Below are 23,642 nucleotides of genomic sequence, written 5' to 3'. Positions count from 1 at the left end.
TACAAAATTTATTGCTCAGATTATAAGATGCCAAAACACCGAACACCGGATACAAGACTTTCATATACAAATATACATTTTCGAAAGTCAAAAGCACACAATAGTATACACACAATCACAATAATAAAACTCGCACTTACCAACTTCTATATCTTAAATTTATGCATAAATACATGATAGACTGACACACACACACACACACACACACACACACACACACACACATATATATATATCTTAGATAAGCTTCAGATCAATCACGTGTATTATAATATTGACGTATACTCTTTCATACTCTATATGCATAGTCATCCAAATGAGGAAGTCCATATACTTGCCAAAATATTAACAACATATACCACTCACAAATACTCTTGAATATCCAGAAAACACAATGGACACAAAATATATTAATCATGTTTAGTAAATATATTATCTATAAAACACATTACATAATCATACATACACACACTAAGAATGGCTATGATACCCTCATATACAAACAAAAATAGCTGTAACATTTATCCATGAAACACTCACCACGTACTTTTTTTTTCCGAACTAAAGTACGATGTTACTAGTCCTTAATATAAATCTTTAAGATGTTATCTTCACCCATGTATATAGAGGTGAGGATGACAACTCTTACGTTAGGGTTTTAGAACAGTTTTGGTTAAATGGGTTAGCACTGCTTTAAGAGAGTTTGTCTGTTAAATTGAGATGATTTCACCTTAGATGTAGGCCGAAATAACTACCACTATTACACCCCATGGAAGTCTAATTCTACATCCACGACCTCCAGGCAGTTGTCGTGTGGCGGCTTTCCTCCATGGCCACCAAAATCTTCATATATTCATTAATATTAATTTTACATTTTCCTCTATCATACACAGATAACATCTCAAAAGAAAAATCGCTAAAGAAAAAAGAAGTGGGCATGTCTTGAACAACACTCGGTCCTCGTTTGGTGCTTACACCATCAGATTGTTTCAAAAAGAAAAAAAAAACAATTAACAAAAAATTATGATGATTACCAAGAAAAGCATCAACATGATAACTCATAACCTTGAAGCGATTAAATCATATTATATAACCTTGAGAGGACCGAAACTACGATGTACAAATCGTAAATAATAAATAGAGAACAAGATATTTATACCGCACTATAGCAAGAGAGCATGTACCTTTTAGCAAATAAGAACCGCTGCCCTGGTAGTGAAGTCAAGATTAAATGGTGGTTCAATGTGTGTCTTAGTGTGTGAGTGTGCGCGCAGAGAGAAGAGTAAACCATTATAACTGCATTATCATTTATGGTTAACTTCTAAGCCACAAACACTTAAATGAGCAAACAATTCAATTCATTTACGGTAAATCAGACAACTAAGCGAATAGAGTTGAAGTTTTACAGATAAATGTTCTTTTGTTCGAAAAGATGTTGAAAACATTTACCCGAGCATGACAGATGGACTAACAAAGAGTACAACAAAATTTTAAAAAAACCTTAAAAAATAAGTTTTTTTTGACGAGGACGAATATGACAAGAAAGTAAAATAGGATGTAGCAAAAGTAGAAACTTGATTCTGGTATTAGATCAAAATCAAATAAATTTCCTGGGGAGTGTAAGATGTTGTAGAAGTGAAAGAACATTTTACCATATATGATATTTCTTCCTAAACATTCCAATACACGCTACAAACTCCACTGCCTTGTGCTACAGATTCTAGCCTCAAGTCTTAGAGCAGTTCTTGTTATCCATGGTCCATCAGTTCAACCTTGCTCCTGCAGTGAATATTCCTAGTGAAAAAAAAACTTGCTCATCAAAGACCAAAATTGGGTGAACATGATGTCTCAATTCTTCAATACGCAACAAAACTCTACCAAATTATCATGATTAGTTAAAATATGTATGCAATAAAGGAAACAGAGCTAACGAACATCCAATTCCTACACAAATTCCATCGGCTAAAATTCTATAGACATCGAAATCTGCAAGAATAACTATGACCACTCGAAAAAAAAGAATACCAATCTCATCGTAAGACAAAGCAAATAAATTTCTAGCTTTGTGTACTATCGTAACTCTTTTCTTCAGCCAAACAACATTCATTAAGTCCACCAAATAAGGGACCTCATACCTCATAGGATTTCACCACTTTTGAGACGAAAAACCATGTAATACGATTATACGACTACCATGTGAAGTGTTTTTACATTTTAAAAGTCAACCTTTTCAGGGAACTGGTTAAGAAAATCAACATTGAATTCATACTCAATGCGAAGGGTGTATAAGCCACTGGGCATGTTTGGACCTTCGTTATCATGCATCAAACGTTGAATGAAACCCGCAACTATATATAGTAAACTGACTTCAAAACAAACTTAATTAATCAAACGTAAGAATGAAACAAAGAAACAAAAGTTTACCCATGATGCAATGAAAGAAAAGGATGCAAGTATTTGCATGCATCAACATAAGTATTGCCTAAGCAGTTCCGAAGACAACAACCCACATTACTTGATAATTCATTGCGATGTGTACTACAACTTTTAAATTGCAAAGAAGAGCCAAACACCGAATTAAACAAACTGATACCCTTAATCCCAAACGTAACCACACTTTTTGTGTCATTTCATGATGTCTCAGAATACTCAATCTCAAATGGGTCTACATTTTTGGTGTCCTGCCATGATTTCTGAGTGTACTTAGAAAATATTTGATATCCAACAAAAGGCCACATCATTTGGCAGCTCATAGCAAACTTGTGCAATAGCCAAGTTTGGTAAGAAAAGCCAACACAAACTAAACCAACTTCCAGCCTTAATCTCGATTGGTACCACCTTATTATTTGTGTCGTCACAAAAATTATGGATCCAACATTAGCCCATATCATTTGATAGCTTATCGTGACCTACACAATAGCTTGGTAGGTAGGAAAGAATAGCTAACCACTTTTTGAGACAAAAACATGCAATAGGAGTACCAAGTAAAGTGTATTTAAGTTTTATGGAGTCAGACAGTCAGCTATTTCACGAAACTGACTAAGAAAACAAACAATTGAATTCTTACTCAATGCTAAGAGTGTATAAGCAACTTGTAATGTTTGGACCTTTGTCAACATGCTTCAGCCATTAAATAAAACTAACAACCTTTGTCAACATGCTTCAAAAGAAACTTACCAAAGTCACAATTTATTTCAATATAAGAACAAAACAAAGAATGAGAAGGTCACCTATAAAAGTGTTAAAATAAAAGTGCAAGTATTTGCATACATCGTCATAAGTATAGCCTGAGTAGTTTCGAATCGATTCATTGATCCAACATCAGCCTACATTACTTATAGTTTATTGCGACATGTACTATAGATATTTATTTAAATATAATCTCAAATAAAATCATATTTTTTGTTGTTGTACCAATTTATTAGAATACTTACAAAATGTTGGATTTAATAGATCAGACATTAGCCCACACCATCTGATAGCTTACTTAGACTTACACAATAGCATGTTAAGAAGAGCCAACACAAAAGTAAACCAAATGTCAGCCTTAATCTCGAATGCAACAACATTTACTAGGTAATGCCATGATGTATGAGAATACTTACAAAACTTAAGATCCAACATACCTAATATCAGCCCACATCACTTGATAGCTACAACAACACGCGCAATAGCTTGTTAAGTTTAGACGAAGAAACAAACACCAAAATAAAGCAGTTATGCTGCCTTAATCTCAATTGGGTCCACATTTTCGGTTTCATGCTATGATTTATGAGAGTGCTTACAAAAAGTTTAGATCTAAGCTAACTGGAGACTTGTGCAATAGCTTGTTAAGAAGACTCAACACAAAAGTAAACCCACTGCCATCCTTGATCTCGAATGGAACCACACCTCTTTGTGTCATGACAAGAATTATAAATCCAACATTAGCTCACATCATTTGATAGCTTATTTGGACGAGCCCAACAGCTTGTTAGATTGGAAAAAATAGCCAACCACAAAAGTAAACCAACTGTCAGGCTTAATATCGAATGGGACCACATTATTGGTGTCATGACAAAAACTATAGATCCAAAATTAGCTCATATCATTTATAGTTTATTGCAACATGTGCAATAGCTTGTTTTTTTTTGAAAGAAAAGCCAACAACAAAAGTAAACCAACTGCCAGCCTTAATCTCGAATGGGATCACATTTTTTTGTGTCATGCCATGATGTATGAAAATACTTAGAAAAATTATGGCTCCGGCAGATCCAACATCAACAGACATTACTTGACCCGGCGAGCGCAGTAGCATATTAAATTGAACAAAAAAGCCATACACAAAAGCAAACCAACAATCAACCTGAATCTCGAGAGGACCACATGTTAATTACAAAGAACGAATTTCTGCTTGCACACAAGAAATTAAAACTGACATGGAAGAAAGAATCCCATATTTCCTCCTCTTCAGCATAAACTTTAGTTACTGCCAACCTTAATCTTAACCAATTCCCACGACTATTGGTGGCATACACTATCCAAAGCCAAAAATCAACAACTGTCAAATCAGACCCAAATATACCAGTTATAATGCAGACCCAGTTTTCTTTTTCAGGGATAATTTCAAGCTTACTTAGTTGCAAAAAATTGTTGCATTAGTCAATAAATCAGATGGACTAAGCAGGAAACTGACCAACCAATCCACCCACAAAATCCAGCTGTAATACATTTGACCGTCAATTTCAACATCTAGACTGATTTCCTAGCCTCTCTTTAATCATTCCAACGAGATTGATATGTTTAAAAATCTTAATACCCTAGGAAAAGCATTGATTAAGGATCTTTTGATCGGATTCATGCAAAAAGAATTTAGGATTTCAGTGATGTTCAAAATTAAAGATCACGTCACTGCTACAACTAAACGAGACAGGAAAAGAATTTAAAATAAAAACTCACGAAAAGATTTAAGTTAGAATCTTATCATCGAGCCATACATAATCTAGGTTTTTCTGATGTAAAGATTCATTGATTGATTTTTCATGAAAAAAAAGGGCAAAGATCGCGACAAATGAACAGAATTAGAGTCATGGGCGAGAACAAGTGTTAACCTTCATTTAGGTTTTAACTAGTGTTATGATATATAACAAAAATTGCAGAGTCATTTGTGGTTGACCCTATTACCTGGAGTTTCTGGTGTTTCCAAGCAAGATTACATCTCTTGACCTCTCCTTACAGACCAAGTATCCTTACTCGAGAAAACAAAAACATAAACATAAACAAATTTGTCCTTACACCCGGTAGACGATGAACGCATAAAAAAAATGGTAGAAAAGCATGCATTCTGAATATAAGCATGTACTGATACACATTGCAAGATCTCAGTAAACTATGAGCTCTTCGTAAGGTATTTAAATGAAACCAACCGGGCCATATTTTTTGCGTCGTGACATGATGTATGAAACTAATTACAAAAATTATAGATCCAACTTTTGCCCACATCATTAGATAGTCTACTGCGCGACTTGCGCAATAGCTTGTTAAGAAGAGCCAACACAAAAGCAAACCAATTGCCAGCCTTAATCTCGAATGCAAGCACGTTTTTGGATTCATTACAGAAAATTTGGATCCAACATTAGCCCAAATCATCTGTAGCTTATTGCGACGTGCGCCATAGCTTGTTCGGTTGGAAAGAATAGCCAACCACATAAGTAAACCAACTGCCCGTCTTAATCTCGAATGGGACCACAGTTTTGGTGCCATGACAACAATTTTAGATCTAACATCAACCCACATCATTTAAAAGCTTACTTTTGGTGTCATGACAATAATTATAGATCTAATATCAGTCCACATCATTTGAAAGCTTATTCCGACATGCGAAATAACTTGTTAGATTGGAAATAATAGCCAGACAAATAAGTAAACCAACTGCGAGGCTTAATCTTAAATGAGACCACATTTTTTGTGCCATGCCTAAACGAGACAAAAAAGTTACAGATTCAGCCGACTCGATATCAACACACAATATTTGATAGCTTACTGCGACGTGTACAATGGCTTATTAAACAAGCAAGAAAAGCCAAACACAAAAGATAACCAACATCCAGCCTTAATCTCGAAAGGACAACATTTAACTGAAAACTGAACTTCTCCTTAAAAACATTGAAATTATCACCAGCACGTAAGTAGGAATCCCATATTCCCTACTCTTTAGAACAAAGTCTGGTTACTGCCAACGTTGATCTTAACTAATTCCCACAATTGTTAGTGGCATTCACTGTGCAGAGTCATCGGGCGAGAATAAGTATCAACCTTCATTTAGGTTTCAACTAGTGTTATGATATATAACAAAAATTGTAGTCACTGCTATTCCTTAATCATCTCGTGGTTCATATTATTGTCACCTATCTTAGTAGCACTATAAATATATGACTTGTGCAGGTTTACCTTGAGCCCCGATGCTATCTCATACCATATGAGAATGTCCCTAAATGTCCTCAGCTGATTGGCATCCTCCTCGATGAAGAACAGCGTATCGTCTGCAAACTGGAGATGGTTGATCATTTCGCCATCATCAGCATCTCTGAAGCCTTTAATCCAACCCCTCCTCCCAGCCTCTTGGAGGCACTGGCTCAACACTTCTGCTACTAGAAGGAACAACAAGGGGGATAGAGGATCCCCTTGTCTGATACCTCTAGAGCTCTGGAACACCTCAGAGGGTCTTCCATTGATCAGGACAGAGAAGGTGGCAGTGGAGATACATGAGTATATCCAACTACGCCATTTATAACCAAAGCCCATACGTTCCATAACCATATATAGGAAATCTCAACTGATCCTATCATAGGCCTTCTCTAAGTCAGCTTTCACTACTAATCCCTTGGTACCCTCTTTCCTTCTTGAGTCTATCTTCGTTAGCTATCAGGACTCCATCCAATATCTGCCTCCCACTCACAAAAGCCCCTTGGAAGGGGAAAATCAAGCCTCCCACAACTCCAGCCAACCTCATAGCCAGAACTTTAGCCACTGATTAGTCTGTGTTCCTGGAATCTAGAGCTATTTTGTGTTTTAGGAATGAGAACTATAAAGATGTGGTTGAGTCTCCAATGGAGTGCCCCTCAGAGAACTCAACAATCATCTCCATCAAATAGGTCTTAATGATATCCCACACCTGACAAAGAATGAGATAGGGAAGCCATCCGGCCCAGGCGCCTTATCCTTAGCCAGGTCCTTAAGTGCATTCAACACTTCCTCCTCTGATATCTCAGTTTCTACACCAGACAAGGAAGGAAGGTGCATGTTATCCAACCCTGGGCGCCACAGGCGAGGTTCTTCATACAGCTTACTAAAATAGGATATGGCCTCCTTACTTATCTCCTCCTCTTCTGAAATGGCCACATCCTCCTTCATGATGACACTAATAGGATATGACCTTAATCTCGTATATAGTTATATAGACACACATTTTGTGTCATTTCCTGATGGATACTTATTAATATTTAAGATCCAAAAGATCAAACACCAACCTACATTACTTGAAAGCGTATCGCAACATGTGCAATAGCTTGCTTAATTTGAAAGAAAAGCCGAACTTAAAAGTAAGCCAGTTGTCTTAATCTCGAATGCGTTTAGGTTTTTTGTGTCATGCCATGATTTAAAGAATATAGCTTATTGGGACGACCGCAATAACTTGTAAGATTGGAAATAATATCCAACCACAAAAGTAAGCTTACTGTCAGCCTTAATCTCGAATGGAACCATCCGGGCCATATTTTTTGTGTCATGCCATGATGTACGAAAAAGATTACACAAATTATAAAACCAACTTTAGCCCACATAATTAGATAGTCTACTACGACTTGCAATAGTTTGTTAAGAAGAGCCAACACAAAAGCAAACCAACTGCCAGCCTTTATCTCGAATGGGACCACGTTTTTCGATTCATTACAGAAAAATTTACATCCAACATCAGCCCACATCATTTGATAGCTTATTGCGATGTGCGCAATAGCTTCTTAGGTTGGAAAGAATAGTCAACCACAAGAGTAAACCAACTTCCAGCCTTAAGCCTTAATCTCGAATGGGACCACGTTTTTTAATTCGATACGAATATTTAGATCCAACATCAACCCACATCATTTGATAGCTTATTGCGACGTGCGCAATAGATTGTTAGGATGGAATGAATGGTCAACCGCATAAGTAACCAACTGCCCGTCTTAATCTCGAATGGGACCACACTTTTGGTGTCATGACAACAATTATAGATCTAAATTTTTTGTGTCATGCCTTAACGAGACAAAAAAGCTTATTCCGACATGTCAAATAACTTGTTAGATTGGAAATAATAGCCAGACAAAAAGGTAAACCAATTGCCAGTCTTAATCTTAAACGAGACTACATTTTTTGTGCCATGCCTTAACGAGACAAAAAAGTTACAGATTCAGCCGACTCGATATCAACACACATTATTTGATAGCTTACTGCGACGTGTACAGTGGCTTTTTAAACAAGCAAGAAAAGTCAAACACAAAAGATAACCAACATCCATCCTTAATCCCGAAAGGACAACATTTAACTAAAAAATGAACTTCTCCCTACAAACATTGAAATTATAACCAGCACGTAAGTATGAATCTCATATTCCCTATGCTTTAGAACAAAGTCTAGTTACTGCCAACATTGATCTTAACTAATTCCAGCCTTAAGCCTTAATCTCGAATGGGACCACGCTTTTTGGAAAGAATAGTCAACCGCAAGAGTAAACCAACTTCCAGCCTTAAGCCTTAATCTCGAATGGGACCACGTTTTTTGATTTGATACGAATATTTAGATCCAACATTAGCCCACATCATTTGATAGCTTATTGCGACGTGCGCAATAGCTTGTTAGGATGGAATGAATGGTCAACCACATAAGTAACCAACTGCCCGTCTAAATCTCGAATGGGACCACACTTTTGGTGTCACGACAACAATTATAGATCTAACATCAGCCCACATCATTTCAAAGCTTATTCCGACATGTCAAATAACTTGTTAGATTGGAAATAATAGCCAGGCAAAAAGGTAAACCAATTGCCAGCCTTAATCTTAAATGAGACCACATTTTTTGTGCCATGCCTTAACGAGACAAAAAAGTTACAGATTCAGCCGACTCGATATCAACACACATTATTTGATAGCTTACTGCGACGTGTACAGTGGCTTTTTAAACAAGCAAGAAAAGCCAAACACAAAAGATAACCAACATCCATCCTTAATCTCGAAAGGACAACATTTAACTAAAAAATGAACTTCTCCCTACAAACATTGAAATTATAAACCACCACGTAAGTAGGAATCCCATATTCCCTATTCTTTAGAACAAAGTCTAGTTACTGCCAACGTTGATCTTAACTAATTCCCACAATTGTTAGTGGCATACACTATGCAGAGTCATCGGGCGAGAATAGGTATCAACCTTCAATTAGGTTTCAACTAGTGTTATGATATAAAACAAAAATTGTAGTCATTTGTGGTTGACACTATTACCTGGATTTTATGGTGTTTCCAGCAAGATTACTTCTCTTGATCTCTCCTTCCAGACCAAGTATCCTTACTCTAGAAAACAAACACAAAAACAGATTTGTCCTTCACCCTGTAGACGATGAACGCAAAAAAAAATTTAGGCAGAAAACTATGCATTTTAACTAAGAGGATGCACTAATACACCTGCAAGATATGAGCTCTTCGTAAGATATCTTAACTGAACATAAGAAAAAGATACAACGCCAGAGCTACAGTTTTAGAAAAACATAAACCAGATAAAGAATAATCATGAAATGATTATAGTCAACAGTCGAGTTGAAGTTGAGTAGTCAAAACTTCAAAATCTCAAACACTTCCTAACAGATGATTACAAGTACATTCGTCATCTTTGAAAAGCATCAAAACCAAAGTACAAACATGTTATGAAACTGTCTTATAGTACTTCTGGAAAAATAAATATTCATTAGCATCCACACATTATCCACATCAAAAGATAACCGCTGCAACATATGAATATTGTGATTTCACCGAGTTTGACTGTCAAGGTATTTCTAGCAGAAGAAAGTCTCCACCTTAAAGAATATTGAACCATAGCTAGCGGTTGTAACTCAAAAATAAACTTAGCTATTTCCAAGGCAATGCAAATAAATTTCCCAATTATGTGTGTTAATTTGTCATTCCTTTCGTATGCAAAATCGCTTACGTTTGTCCACCACATATGGGGACCTAAGATATTCATAGTAATTCAACAAGTCTTGAGAAATCAAATATGCATTACGACTATCATACGAAGTTTATTTTGTTTCGTGTGTTTGGCCATTTTGGTGGTCAAATGAACCATCGATTTCTTACAATGTATAAAGGGTGTAAAAGCCACAAGTTGTGTTTGACCCCTAGAAAACATGCATCAAGCATTGAATCAACTGGTTAAAACCCACAACTCGTGATTGTGAACTGTCGTCAGTGAAGCAACAGACAAAATAACAATTTGTTCAAATGTAAGAACAAAAGAAAGAAATAAAAGTTTACCCGAAATGCAATGACAGAAAAGGACGCAAGTATTTGCATGCATTAACATAAGTGTTGCCCGAGCAGTTTCCAATAGATTAAACTGATCAAACATCAGCCCATATCACTTGATAATTTACGGCGATGTGCACCACATTTTTTAAATTGGAAAGAATAACCAAACACAAAATTAAACCAACTGCAGCCTTAATCTCGAATATAGTTATATAGCCACAAATTTTGTGTCATTTCATGGTGGATACCTATTCATTTTAAGATCCAACAGATCAATCACCAACTCACATTACTTGAAAGCGTATCGCGACATGTGGAATAGATTGCTTAATTTGAAAGAAGATTCAAACTTAAAAGTAAGCCAACTGTCTGCCTTAATCTCGAAAGGGTCCAGGTTTTTTGTCTCATGCCATGATTTAGAGAATATTTACAAAACATTTAGATGTTTTAAGTAGTCCATTTATGTGGTGAAATCGAAAACCCTAGATTCTTCTTCTCATCTTGATTTCATTCTCATTAGTCTATTAGTATTGCTTTCTTTTTTTCATAGTTCCAAATCAAATCAAAAGTTTGAAAGGGGGTGTAATTCGAGATTTAGATAAAATAGCTTGTCCTTTGGAACGAAACTCGACTTATTAGAAGTACTATAACTTGACCCCGTATACTTGCGGGAATAGACCTATTTTAGGCCTATCAAGTTTTTGGCGCCGCTGCCGGGGACTAAGCTTGAATTTGTCTTATCTTATTTCTATATTTGGAAAGTTTTATTTTTGGTAAGTTTTTATTTTTGGACACTTTGACTTGCTTTTCCATTTTTGGTGTGTAGAACGCTAAGGAGCAAAGGAAGAGGTGCAACAAGGAGAGGAACTCAAGAAGGAAAATTTACATTTTTTTTTTAGTTTTTTTTTTTTTTTTTGGTGAGAGAGAGACTTTTAGACTTTCTAGTTTTTATTTTTGGTTTAAACGTTTTGACCCTAAATTAGAGGGCGCTTTAATTGTAACCGAAAACCAAAACGAAGCCTCGGGTTCGAACACTCACGGGAGAGTGGCCCGAGTCGTCTGCAAGGGTCATCGCCCGTCTTGAACGGGAGGTAACTTCTCTAATCACCCACGAAGCCCCTGTCAGTGGGTAATTGCGTGTTTTGTGTGCCTAATTGCTTTGATCGAATTGTTTAGTATAAGCATTCTAGTAAGGGCAATAACCCAATTGAAAGATAGGAGACGGATTTCATCACCGTTCTCTTGCCCAAATAGGTAACAACATTCACGATCCTAAACCTCACCTAAAAACTAAAATCTGATTTAGACATTGGCCAAAGGGTAACGAGCTTATAGGACACTCTTGACAAATCTCGAATTTGATTAGTATCAGGAGTTTTCCCAGGAAGAGGGAACGATCCAAGAACACAATTCTTGATCGTTGTACTGTGACGGAGTAACTCCTCATAAGAATCATAGTTCAAGTTTGGTGAGAAGTAGAAGCTGTCTAGATCAATTTTTAGGTGAAAAAGACTACCCGGTCGTCTAGATTGTGTCTAGGTTGCTTGGTGGAGTCAGCTTGCTTGCTTTGTTGTTTTCCTTAGGATCTTCATAGTTTCCTTACTTCTTTTCTTTTCAAAAATTTTTTTTTTTTTTCAAAAAGAGTCCCTTGTCTTGTCTTTTGGTTTATGCCCCCTAGGTTACGTGATAAGAGAGGTCGTTTTGTTAAAGAGTCTGATTTGAGTATTTTACTTGAAAACCTTTCTTTAAACGAGTCTATGGAGGATCACGTTGATCAAGCTAGGGTCGAGGATCAACCTATGACTCTCAAAAACTACATGCATCCGGCTAGAGTTAGCCAACCATCATGCATTAGGCTACCCCCGACTAACACTTATTTCGAGTTAAATTCGGGAATCATCAATATGCTTCCGGTGTTTCGTGGTTTAGAGAACGAGAACGCGTATTATCATGTTAGGGAATTTGAGGACGTTTGCAAGACCATGAACGTCCCTAACTCGATTGATGCCGTTAGATTAAGGTTGTTCCCTTTTTCTCTAAAGGATAAAGCTAAGTCGTGGTTGTATGCCTTACAACCTGAGTCTATTTCTACTTGGGCAGAACTTAGTGGTGTCTTTCTAGAAAAATTCTTTCCCAAGCATAAAACTAGAGCTTTAAGGCAGAGTTTGCTTAATTTCGAGCAACTCCAAGGAGAATCTCTCTACTCCTATATTGAGAGATTTGAATCACATTCTTCTAGAGTGTCCACATCATGGGTTCGAAAAAATGAAACTAGTCCAACTGTTGTATGAAGGACTAGATTATCCTACCACCTCCATGATTGAGTCATTTTGTAATGGCGGGTTCTCCAACAAATCCGCCGATGAGGCCATGGATTTTCTTGAGGAACTAGCCGCACAATCCCAACAATGGGAAACTTCTAGAGAACCTATCACTCGGGCAAAGCCGATGAGGCCATGGATCGATGATTCTGAGTCCAAACTTGACGCCATTACCAGAAGGTTGGAAGCCTTAGTGATGAATCAACCTAAAACCTTCACGGAGGATCCCACTCATGTCATGAGTGTTGGAAATGAACCCATCTCTTACCCTTGTTCAGTCTGTGGAGACCCTACTCATACGGGGAACAAATGTGCCTTATTCTTTGAGTCTGCTAACAAAGAACAAGCTCATGCTCTCTATCAAAACTCTAGGCAAGGCAATCGTCAGAAGTATGATCCTTTCTCTAACACGTATAACCCAGGCTGGAGAAATCATCCCAATCTCTCTTGGTCTAAAGGTCAATACCAGAGTCAGCCTAGTAGTTCTATGAACCCTCATGGGTTTAATGCACCTAGCAACCCTTATGCTCAGCCAAGTGTCCAACATCCACCTGAAAAGAAGACATCATTAGAGGACACCATGCATATGCTAGCTCAGAACCAGGACAGGTTAACTAAGAACCATGAGGAATTTCAGGAATCCACCCGTCAATCCTTTACTAGGCTAGAAACAACTACCCAACAATCTTTGACTAAGCTAGAAACCCAAATAGGTCTACTTCACGAAGCCTTTAGCCAAAGGGAGAAAGGTAAGTTTCCGAGTCAGGTTGAGCAGAACCCAAAAGGTCTATTGGGTAGACCACCACCAGATGAAGCTAATGCGATAACAACCCTTAGAAGTGGTAAAATTGTGGACAACAAGGTAAGAGCTCCTGAAGAGGAAGAGTTAGAGAACGAGCCGTCTTCGTTGCCAACCAGAGTCTCGAGGGATGAGCCTGAAAAGGCTCCTGAGTCAGAAAGTCCACCCTTAGTATCCGAGCCTTATGTCCCTAGAGCTCCATACCCTCAACGTTTGGTGGAGTCAAAGAAGAAATCTCAGTTTCAGGAGATAATGGAGTTGTTCAAACAAGTTAGTATCAACATTCCACTTTTAGATGCGATCAAACAGATCCCAGCTTACGCCAAGTTTCTTAAGGATTTATGTACTAGTAAGCGTAAGATGAATGTGCATAAGAAAGTGTTCCTTACTCAGAATGTTAGTTCGATCATCCAACAAAATATTCCACCAAAGTACAAGGATCCAGGAAGTCCTACACTACCATGATGTACCATAGGAGATTATAAAATAGAGCGTGCTCTATTGGATCTTGGTGCTAGTGTTAACCTTCTTCCTTATTCTGTGTACTTACAGTTGGGATTAGGAGAGATCAAACCAACCTCTGTGGTCCTTCAGTTAGCGGATCGGTCTGTTAGGCACCCACGTGGCATAGTCGAAGATGTTTTGATCAAAGTTGGTGAATTCTTATTTCCTATTGATTTCATCATTTTAGATAGTGAGCCAGTCCATAATTCCAAAAGTCAGATACCTGTCATATTAGAGCGACCATTCTTAGCTACATCCAATGCTATCATCTATTGTCGTAGCGGCCTGTTGAAATTGTCTTTTGGAAATATGACTGTAGAGATGAACATCTTCCATGCTGGACTTCGTTGATGATTTTAACGAGTTAAATTTGATAGATATGTTGGTTCAGGATTCCTTACCAACAACTTTATCAGATGACTCGTTGGAAACATTGTTGGCCTACTTTGGTTTAGATTTTGATGAGGAAGGTAGTATCAATGAGGTGAATGCTTTATTAGATTCCACCCCATTACTGGATACTGAGAAATGGAAAGCGAAAACTGAATCCCTCACAATCTCTGAACCAAGTATGGCATCAACTTTAGAGACAACTCAACCATCGGCAAGTGATGAGTCCAAATCACCATCTGTTTCAGAGTCGTCTCAGCCTATTGAGAAACCACCATCCTTAGAGTTGAAACCTTTACCTGAGAACATGAAATATTCGTTTTTAGGACCTTCAGAAACCCTACCTGTTATTATTGCATCCGAGCTAGAGAAAGAACAAGAGGGTCGATTGTTAGATGTCCTAAGAGAACACAAAGAGGCACTAGGATGGTCTATAGCCGATCTCAAGGGTATAAGTCCGTTAGTTTGCATGCACCACATTTACTTAGAAGAAGATGCTAAACCATCGAGAGAGATGCAACGTCGACTTAACCCTCATATGAAGGAAGTTGTGAGATCTGAAGTCCTGAAATTATTAGATGCGGGTATTATCTACCCTATTTCAGATTGCAGTTGGGTCAGTCCTGTTCAAACTGTTCCCAAGAAGTCAGGCATTACTGTAGTTAGAAATGAGTGAAATGAGTAATACCCACCAGGATGACCACTGCGTGGCGTGTTTGTGTAGACTACAGAAAGTTGAACACGGTCACGAGGAAAGATCATTTTCCTCTTCCATTCATTGATCAGATGCTCGAGAGACTGGCAGGACATAGTTACTATTGTTTCTTAGATGGCTATTCCGGGTATAATCAAATTGCCATTGCTCCTGAAGATCAAGAGAAAACAACCTTCACTTGCCCATTTGGAACTTATGCTTATCGTCGTATGCCGTTTGGGTTGTGTAATGCACCCGCTACTTTTCAACGTTGTATGATGAGCATATTTTCTGATATGGTAGAAAGGTTTCTCGAAGTTTTCATGGATGATTTTTCAGTCTTCGGGTCATCATTTGATGAATGATGACCTCACACTCGTGTTGGTTAGATGTAAAGAGAAGAATTTAGTGCTTAATTGGGAGAAGTGTCATTTCATGGTTCGTTCAGGAATTGTCCTAGGGCATGTCATTTCAGCTAAGGGTATAGAAGTAGATAAAGCCAAAGTAGAGTTGATAAAAAGTCTTCCTGTACCAAAAACAGTTAAAGACATCCGATCTTTTTTAGGTCATGCAGGCTTTTATCGTCGATTTATCAAAGACTTTAGTAAGATATCAAGACCTCTTTGTAATCTTTTGGCAAAAGAGAACAAGTTTGTCTTTGATAATGCTTGTCTAGAGGCCTTTGATAAACTCAAACTTTTGCTTACTACTGCTCCTATTGTTCAACCGCCTAACTGGAAAGCTCCTTTTGAGATCATGTGCGATGCATCTGATTATGCAATAGGAGTCGTTTTAGGTCAGCGTGAAAACAAATTACTTCACGTAATCTATTATGCTAGTAAGACGTTGAATGATGCACAACTCAACTACTCGACCACTGAAAAAGAGTTGTTAGCTGTTGTTTATGCCTTAGAGAAGTTTCGATCATACCTAGTAGGTTCTAAGGTCATAGTATTTTCTGATCATGCCGCATTAAAGTACCTCCTCTCTAAAAAAGAGGCCAAACCTAGGTTGATTAGATGGATACTTTTGCTACAAGAGTTTGACATAGAGATACGGGATAAGAAAGGTTCCGAAAATGTTGTAGCAGACCACTAGTCTAGGCTTGTTGTGGAGTCCGTAAATGATGAGTTACCTATTAGAGAGAGTTTTCCTGATGAACAACTTCTTGTAGTCTCCCAATTACCTTGGTTCGCAGACATAGTGAACTATCTTGTTATGGGACAAATGCCCAAACATTGGACTAAGCAAGATCGTGATAAATTCTTGTCCGAGGTAAAGCGGTTCTTTTGGGACGATCCATACTTGTTTAAGTATTGTCCCGATCAGATTATTAGGAGATGTGTCCCTGATAGTGAACAAACTAACGTCATCTCCTTTTGTCATGACCATGCATGTGGGGGTCACTTTAGTAGCAAAAAAGACGGCCGCCAAAATTTTACAATGTGATTTCTATTGGTCGTCTTTATTCAAAGATACCCATGCATATTGTGTAGCTTGTGAGCGATGCCAGAAATTGGGGAGTATTTCACGTAGAAATATGATGCCCCTAAACCCTATTCTTGTCATTGAGGTCTTCGATGTATGGGGCATCGATTTCATGGGTCCATTTCCGAACTCCTTCGGCAATCTATATATTCTAGTCGCAGTTGATTACGTGTCTAAGTGGATAGAGGCGGTTGCTTGCAAAACGAATGATCAAAAGGTTGTGATCAAGTTTCTAAAAGAAAACATCCTTTCTCGTTTTGGTACACCGCGAGCTATTATTAGTGATGGGGGAACACACTTTTGTAATAGGCAGTTTGAGGTTCTAATGAAAAAGTATGGTATTACTCATCGAGTGTCCACCCCCATATCATCCACAGACAAGCGGTCAAGTTGAGGTTTCCAATAGGGAAATTAAACGCATTCTTGAGAAAACAGTCAATCCAAATAGAAAAGATTGGTCATTACGACTAACTGATGCATTATGGGCTTATCGTACAGCGTTTAAGACTCCCATTGGAATGTCTCCATATAGATTGGTGTATGGCAAAGCTTGCCACCTCCCTGTAGAGTTAGAGCATAGAGCATATTGGGCTATCAAGCAAATGAACTTTTCGCTTGACAACGCAGGTAGAGAGAGAAAACTCCAACTTAGTGAGTTAGAAGAATTGAGTAATGATGCATATGAGAGTTCTAGAGTGTATAAGCATAAAATGAAGGTGTTTCATGATAAAAACATTTTGAGAAAATCATTTTTACCAGGTCAAAAAGTTCTTTTATACAACACTCGTTTGCATTTATTTCCTGGGAAACTTCGTTCTAGATGGTCGGGGCCTTTTGTTGTCAAATTTGTGTATCCTCACGGTGCGGTTGATATTGAGGATAAAAAAGTCAATGGTCAACGTTTAAAACCATTTTTAGAAATATCACCCGAAACCGTGGATGTTTGTATTGAAAATCCAGTATATCAGAAGTGATTCCCGATGTTCAGCTTAGTCTGGCTGAAGACTTTAAACTTAGCGCTTCTTGGGAGGCAACCCATGCTTCTGATATAGGACAGTGGAGTCTGGTAATATCTTTCCTCTCATCTTCTTATTTTGGCATAGTCTTCAGAACATTGAGGACAATGTTCGGTTTAAGTTTGGGGATAGGGAAGAACTTTTTGCTAAGTCCTTCATTTCGAAAATTCAAGAGGGTTCAAAATTTTTTCAATTTTGGACCGAAAATGTGAGTCTAATGGTTGTTTATGGCTTGTTAATAGTTATAGAGTCGAGTTGATCGTACTATCCGGTTGTTAAAGGTTTCTTCATGAATTCCGAGTCTTGAGGTCGTCTGTGTGCTAGCCATGTGAGTATTATGGAAGTGAAGGGTAGACGGTTCTGAGAGAACTAGATTAATCATTAGTGGAGACTTAACCCTTGTGAGATTTCTGAGCCTTTCTATTACCTTTGAGTGTACTCTTCTGCGCTGATTCCGAGTAGAGTGAAGAGCTACTCAACCTCGCAAATTTGTAAAAAGAGCTCATTTGATCTCGTGTGCTCAACTTCCATAGCCACTAGGAGTGACATCAGGATAGCGAATAAACCTTACTCTTGTAGTCCATGAAACCCGATAATAGTGTCAACTTTAGGAAGACGGATACTCCACCATCCATTCATCATATGACTCCCGAGAATGAAGGCATGAAAAGTAAAGAAAGAAGAATGTGAAAGCAAAGTGTGAAAAATGGAAAAGTTGATTGTTGAGAATACTAGTGTTGGTATTGTGGTATTGCATTGTTTGTATTGTTTATAATTGAGTTTGAAAAAAAAAAAAAAAAGAGAGAGAAAGAGAAATCCTTGAAAAACAGAAAGTGTGTGTAAAAGTTCATGTGAACTTTAGTTTGTTATGTAAAATAAGTGTTCGAAGCAAAAAGCTAAGTATGGAAGTTGCTTGAAGTTCTCTAACTGTTGAAGACGTCGACATTCTCGGGATCTCATCACCATCCATCTCATCACTTGTATCCGTTGACCTTTAGGAAGCATTATTAAAGGGTAGAGTGGGTGAGAAGGGTAAGTGAGCTTCCCCATTCCATTTAGTGGTTATATTCCTTTTCGTAGATCATTCGTTCTAAAATATTGTCCTCACCCCTTTTTATGTGTTGAGTCTATAGTCGTGATCACACTCGCACATACGAGCGAACCATTTCTGAGTGATTCATCTTTTAGAGCGTATGTCTGTGAGGCCAAAGTCGAGGCGAAATGTATTAAGATAGGGATCAAGGGTCTGTCTGCTTGGAACTGAAGTGATTCTCATTGTGGCTAGTCACGTACACTTTGAGTCTAGATTACTAGTGAAGAGATCTTTAGCGTCTGTATAGTGTTGTTAACTTTGACTGATTCCTATTAGCTTGCTAAAATTTTCTAAGAGATAAACATTTTTAGTCCGTCTTAGTTGACTTTGAGTGCTTTTGGACCCTATTGTATTTTAGAAATGTTTTTGAATTTTGTGGGTACATTCTCTGGAAACCCTCACGAGACAAAACTCGTCCACTAGGGCAACCTAGGGGTTTAACGGCTTGTTGCATATGCTAAATGCAACCGGGATTCCTCCGAAAGTGAGTTAGGTTTTTCTTTTATTTTGTTTTGCTCGAGGACTAGCAAAATCTAAGTTTGGGGATGTTTGATGGATCATGAAAATGTCCCATCTAAGTCGTTTAATTTAGCCAAGTTAGTCGGTTTCGAGTCTTTATTATAATAAAATGGTTGGTTTTCTTGATTAGGTGTCTTTTGCAGAGTTAGGTGTTTGCAGAGTTAGGTGTGAAAAACGGTTAAAAATGAGAAAAAGATGCATAAAGGGTATTTTGGTCATTTGGAGTCAAGGACATTCTGGAAATTTGGCCAAGGTCAGTGCGTGGTTGAAAAGTAGAGGTCGAGACGAGTCCGTAGGAGAAAACGGAAGTCAAATCGGAGTCCGGACGAAGGAATAAACCAAGGTCAAAGTCAGGTCAACATTTGGTACAATGTCGAGCAAGTTTTTGGCCCGCGGTATGCTTAGGGACACGTGTCGTAGTTCGGAGGTCGGAGCACCTAAATCCCGTGTTCGCGCTAAGCAGCGAAGTGTGGCCATCGAGCATGATCCAATGTACCGCGTTTCATTTTAGTTCGGTAGTCCCTTGCTCGCGTTTTAATCGCAGCCGCAACTTCCCGCGTTTTTGAGATTGTGCGGCTGCTGAACGTTCCGTCATTTATCTACTTCCGTGTTGCCCGAAGCTTCGTATTAAGGTAGTCCCGGACGCGTGTCACTCTCCTGTCCCTTTAGATCCGCGTACACCTTTCATCCGACGGCCTCTGTTTAAACCGCAACTTTAAACCGTGAACCCCGCTACAACCCAGCATCCGAATTCCCAAATTAAACCCTAGCCGCCAGCCCAACTAGGGTTTTATCCCTTTTAACCCTTCTATTTACCCTTTTAGCCCTCAACTTTCCACTTTTTACCAATTTTAACCCCAACTCAACCTTAATCCTATATAAACACTTTTAGAAGACCAACCAACTTCTCTTTTCTTAGCCCCTCTTTCCTCCTTCTTGTAGTTGTAAAACCCTAACCCTTCTTTTCCCCTCTTATCCTCTCTTAGGCTCCTTTTCTCTCTACCTCTTCTCAACTAAAAACCCTAGCCACCATTCTTTTCTCTACCACCTTCATCTTTTCTCTAGATTTACTTTCTCCTTCTAATTTCTTCTTCTAACCTTCTAATTTCTCCATACCTTCTTCTCTAAAATCTCTTATTCTTCTATCTCTCTTCTAAATTTCTCTTCTTTTATCTTCTAATAAGCTATTAGTATTGCTTTCTTTTTTTCATTCTCATTAGTCTATTAGTATTGCTTTCTTTTTTTCATAGTAGTTTCCAAATCAAATCAAAAGTTTGAAAGGGGGTGTAATTCGAGATTTAGATAAAATAGCTTGTCCTTTGGAACGAAACTCGACTTATTAGAAGTACTATAACTTGACCCCGTATACTTGCGGGAATAGGCCTATTTTATGGCAGGTCAAGTAGATGAAGCTAGGAACCGTATGCATGAATGTCAGGAGGAGTTATTTGGTGACCCAATGAATCCAGAATTACGTAGAACCGAGAGGAGATTGGTTCATGAGTATTTGGTGAAGATGACGGTTGAGAGCTCCATGAAGAGGCAGCAGTCCAGAGTTAAATGGCTGACCTTAGACGATCAGAATACAAAGTATTTCCATAGTTCAGTAAAGGAGAGAAGGGCCCGAAACAACATCTCAAAGCTACAAAATGATGATGGTTCACAGGTAGCAGACCCTGATGTTATTCCAATGTTGTTTGTGGACTATTATATAGCTCTTCTTGATACTGACTCCCCGAATGAAGAAGAAGACGTTATACTAACAGGGTTTGAGTTTGAGCATACTATTAACCCGGATTCAGCAAGTATACTCGAAAGGGTGGTGACACGAGATGAAATTCTTGAGACACTTTCCACCATAGGTTCTGAAAAAGCACCTGGGGCAGATGGTTTCTCGTCCTTGTTCTTTAAGTCTTTATGGAAAGTAGTAGGAGATGATTTTACTCGAGCAATTCAATGTTTCTTCCGCTCCGGGCGGCTTCTTAGGAAGGTAAACTCAATTCTTATTTCATTGGTTCCTAAAGTGTCTAATCCTTCTTCTCTGAGTGATTTCAGGCCTATATTGTGTTGTAACGTCATTTACAAATGTATCACCAAGATACTTGCGAACAGATCGAAACAGTATGTAGCCACACTAGTGAGCGAAAACCAATCGGCGTTTATCTGAGGCAGGTTAATCCAAGATAATATTATGTTGGCGCATGAATTAGTTCATGATTATGGTAAGGCTCGGGGACTTGACCGATGCACGGTGAAGATAAACCTTCGGAAAGCTTACGATACAATTCGATGGACATATTTACTCAAAATTTTACAGAAATTTGGGCTCCCGAACAGATTTGTTGGTTGGATAAGATAATGTATTACTACCCCACGATTCTCAGTTATGGTAAATGGAGGCTCCCATGGTTACTTCGAGGGGAAGAAGGGCTTACGGCAAGGCTGCCCGCTTTCTCCTTACTTATTTGTTATGGTTATGGAGGTTTTTTCGGTTTTACTTCAACAGGAACACCAGCAAGGCAATTTTAGATTGCACCCTCGTTGCAAAGACCCAGTTGTTACTCATTTGTGCTTTGCATATGACCTTATGGTCTTTATGAGAGGCGATGTCGGATCAACAAATGCACTACAATCAGTGGTTAGTAAGCTCTATAAGGGTACAGCCTTGGCTGTGAATATTAGCAAAAGCTCCATTTTCTGTGCTGGTATGACTGAGGATCGGAAGGAGGCAGTCCGGACTGTCCTCGGTTTTCAATTGGGTGTTCTACCAATCAGGTATCTTGGTGTCCCTCTCCTAGCTTCCCAATTGGCGTATAAAGATTGTATCCCACTTATAAATCAGGTACAAACCCGAGTCCAATCTTGGAAGGTCCGTTATCTCTCTTATGCAGGGCGTCTTGTTCTTATTAAGACGGTTCTGGGCAGTATGTTGGTTTTCTGGGCATCGGTGTTCGTTCTTCCAAAGAGAGTTTATAAAGAAATCGATAGTATCTTCAACAGATTTCTTTGGAAAGGGCTTGAAGGAAGTAACAGACCAGCGGTGAATTGGCTTGATGTCTGCTTACCGAAAAGTGAAGGTGGGCTGGGTTTACGAGATATATCAACGATGACGCAGGCATTGAATCTTAGGCATATATGGGATATTATTAGTGAGAAGAACACTCTCTAGATCCGATGGGTGAAGCGGTATCTGAAAAGAGGACAGAACTTCTGGACTATGAAAATTCCGACTAGCTGCTCGTGGTGTTGGAGGAGGGTTCTGGGCAACAGGGTGTTAGCTCAAAATTTGGTCACATATCTTATTCATGATGGTAGTAAGACCTATTTTTGGCGGGATATATGGCTTCCTACAGGTTCATTAGCTGCGAGTTACAACCACTATCGTTGTTTTGATACAAACATAAGAGAAGACTCTCTAGTGCCGGAATACATAATGGATGGTAGCTAGGTTTTTTCGGACCAGGTCCGCCATGCTCTCGGGGATATTTTCGACACAATACAGCAGGTAGTAGTGGGTGGTCCGACGAAGGATACTATTGTCTGGAAAGTCACTGATTCAGGGGAGTATACAATCAAAGACACATACAACTCCATTCGGCGCAAGGGTAGCAACGTACAATGGTCAAATCTGGTTTGGTGCAATGAAGGGGTCCCAAAACACTCCTTCACTACCTGGATTGCACTAAAGACGGGCCTAAAAACAAAAGCAAAATTGAGGGAGTGGGGTTTAGAAGTGGATTCTATATGCCCTCTATGTCATAATGAAATAGAAACAGATGAACATCATTTTTTGGCTGCGCTTTCTCACTCTCTGTTTAGACTGAGTTGTTATTGTTATTGGGCATACGAAGACATCATACGGGTATTTAGGCTGAAGAATTGAATTGGTGTATCAATACGTTCCATGGAAATTCCATTCTTGATCGACTGTGGAGCCTGATTTTTAATGCATACTTCTTCCATATTTGGACAGAGAGAAATCATCGTATTTTTCGGGGTGCAACATGCACATGGCAGATACTTCTTTAGGTGATTAGTAGTGAGGTCAAAGTAAAGACAACATCATGGAAGAAGAGGCCTAGTGCGGCAGGTGGGGGCTAGCAGATTCTCAATAATTGGAACATTACTGTACCGGTTTCCGTAAAAACACCCAAAATGTGTAAATGTCAAGGCCCATCGCCAGGTCAAATACTAATTAATATTGATGGTTCGTTTGCTGACTCCCGAATATGATTTGTACCACTCCCTGGCACCTCATCTTCAGACTCCCGAATAGGGTTTAA

The 23,642-nt window shown here is 38.6% G+C and overlaps 1 protein-coding gene, 1 long non-coding RNA gene and 1 pseudogene across 3 annotated transcripts; 2 read left to right on the top strand and 1 right to left on the bottom strand.

The window, feature by feature from the left end:
* Window positions 1-1,014: 1,014 nt before the first annotated feature.
* Window positions 1,015-10,973, bottom strand: LOC147544085 (uncharacterized). Of its 2 annotated transcripts, XR_015223727.1 has the most exons (4): window positions 10,542-10,973; window positions 9,516-9,621; window positions 1,653-1,794; window positions 1,015-1,296 (listed from the first exon to the last, which is right to left on the bottom strand). It is a non-coding gene; the product is annotated as an uncharacterized LOC147544085 (long non-coding RNA). The 2 variants fall into 2 exon arrangements; XR_015223726.1 differs by lacking the exon at window positions 10,542-10,973 and having other exon boundaries at window positions 9,516-9,688.
* A 1,319-nt stretch (window positions 10,974-12,292) lies between these two features.
* LOC147544084 (uncharacterized) lies at window positions 12,293-14,510 on the top strand (annotated as a pseudogene).
* Window positions 14,511-20,749: 6,239 nt separating this feature from the next.
* LOC147544083 (uncharacterized) lies at window positions 20,750-22,528 on the top strand. Its single transcript, XM_086635603.1, has 2 exons — window positions 20,750-21,349; window positions 21,866-22,528. Exons 1-2 carry the CDS (start codon window positions 20,750-20,752, stop codon window positions 22,526-22,528), a joined length of 1,263 nt encoding a protein of 420 aa, XP_086491729.1.
* Window positions 22,529-23,642: the final 1,114 nt, after the last annotated feature.

The sequence above is a fragment of the Eschscholzia californica genome, unplaced genomic scaffold, assembly GCF_041429995.1.
Source record: "Eschscholzia californica isolate CP2 unplaced genomic scaffold, dmEscCali1.0.p SCAF_4, whole genome shotgun sequence".
Lineage (NCBI taxonomy): Eukaryota > Viridiplantae > Streptophyta > Magnoliopsida > Ranunculales > Papaveraceae > Eschscholzia > Eschscholzia californica.
The sequence above is the reverse complement of the archived record's forward strand: the minus strand, read 5'-3'. Positions and strand labels throughout refer to the sequence as shown.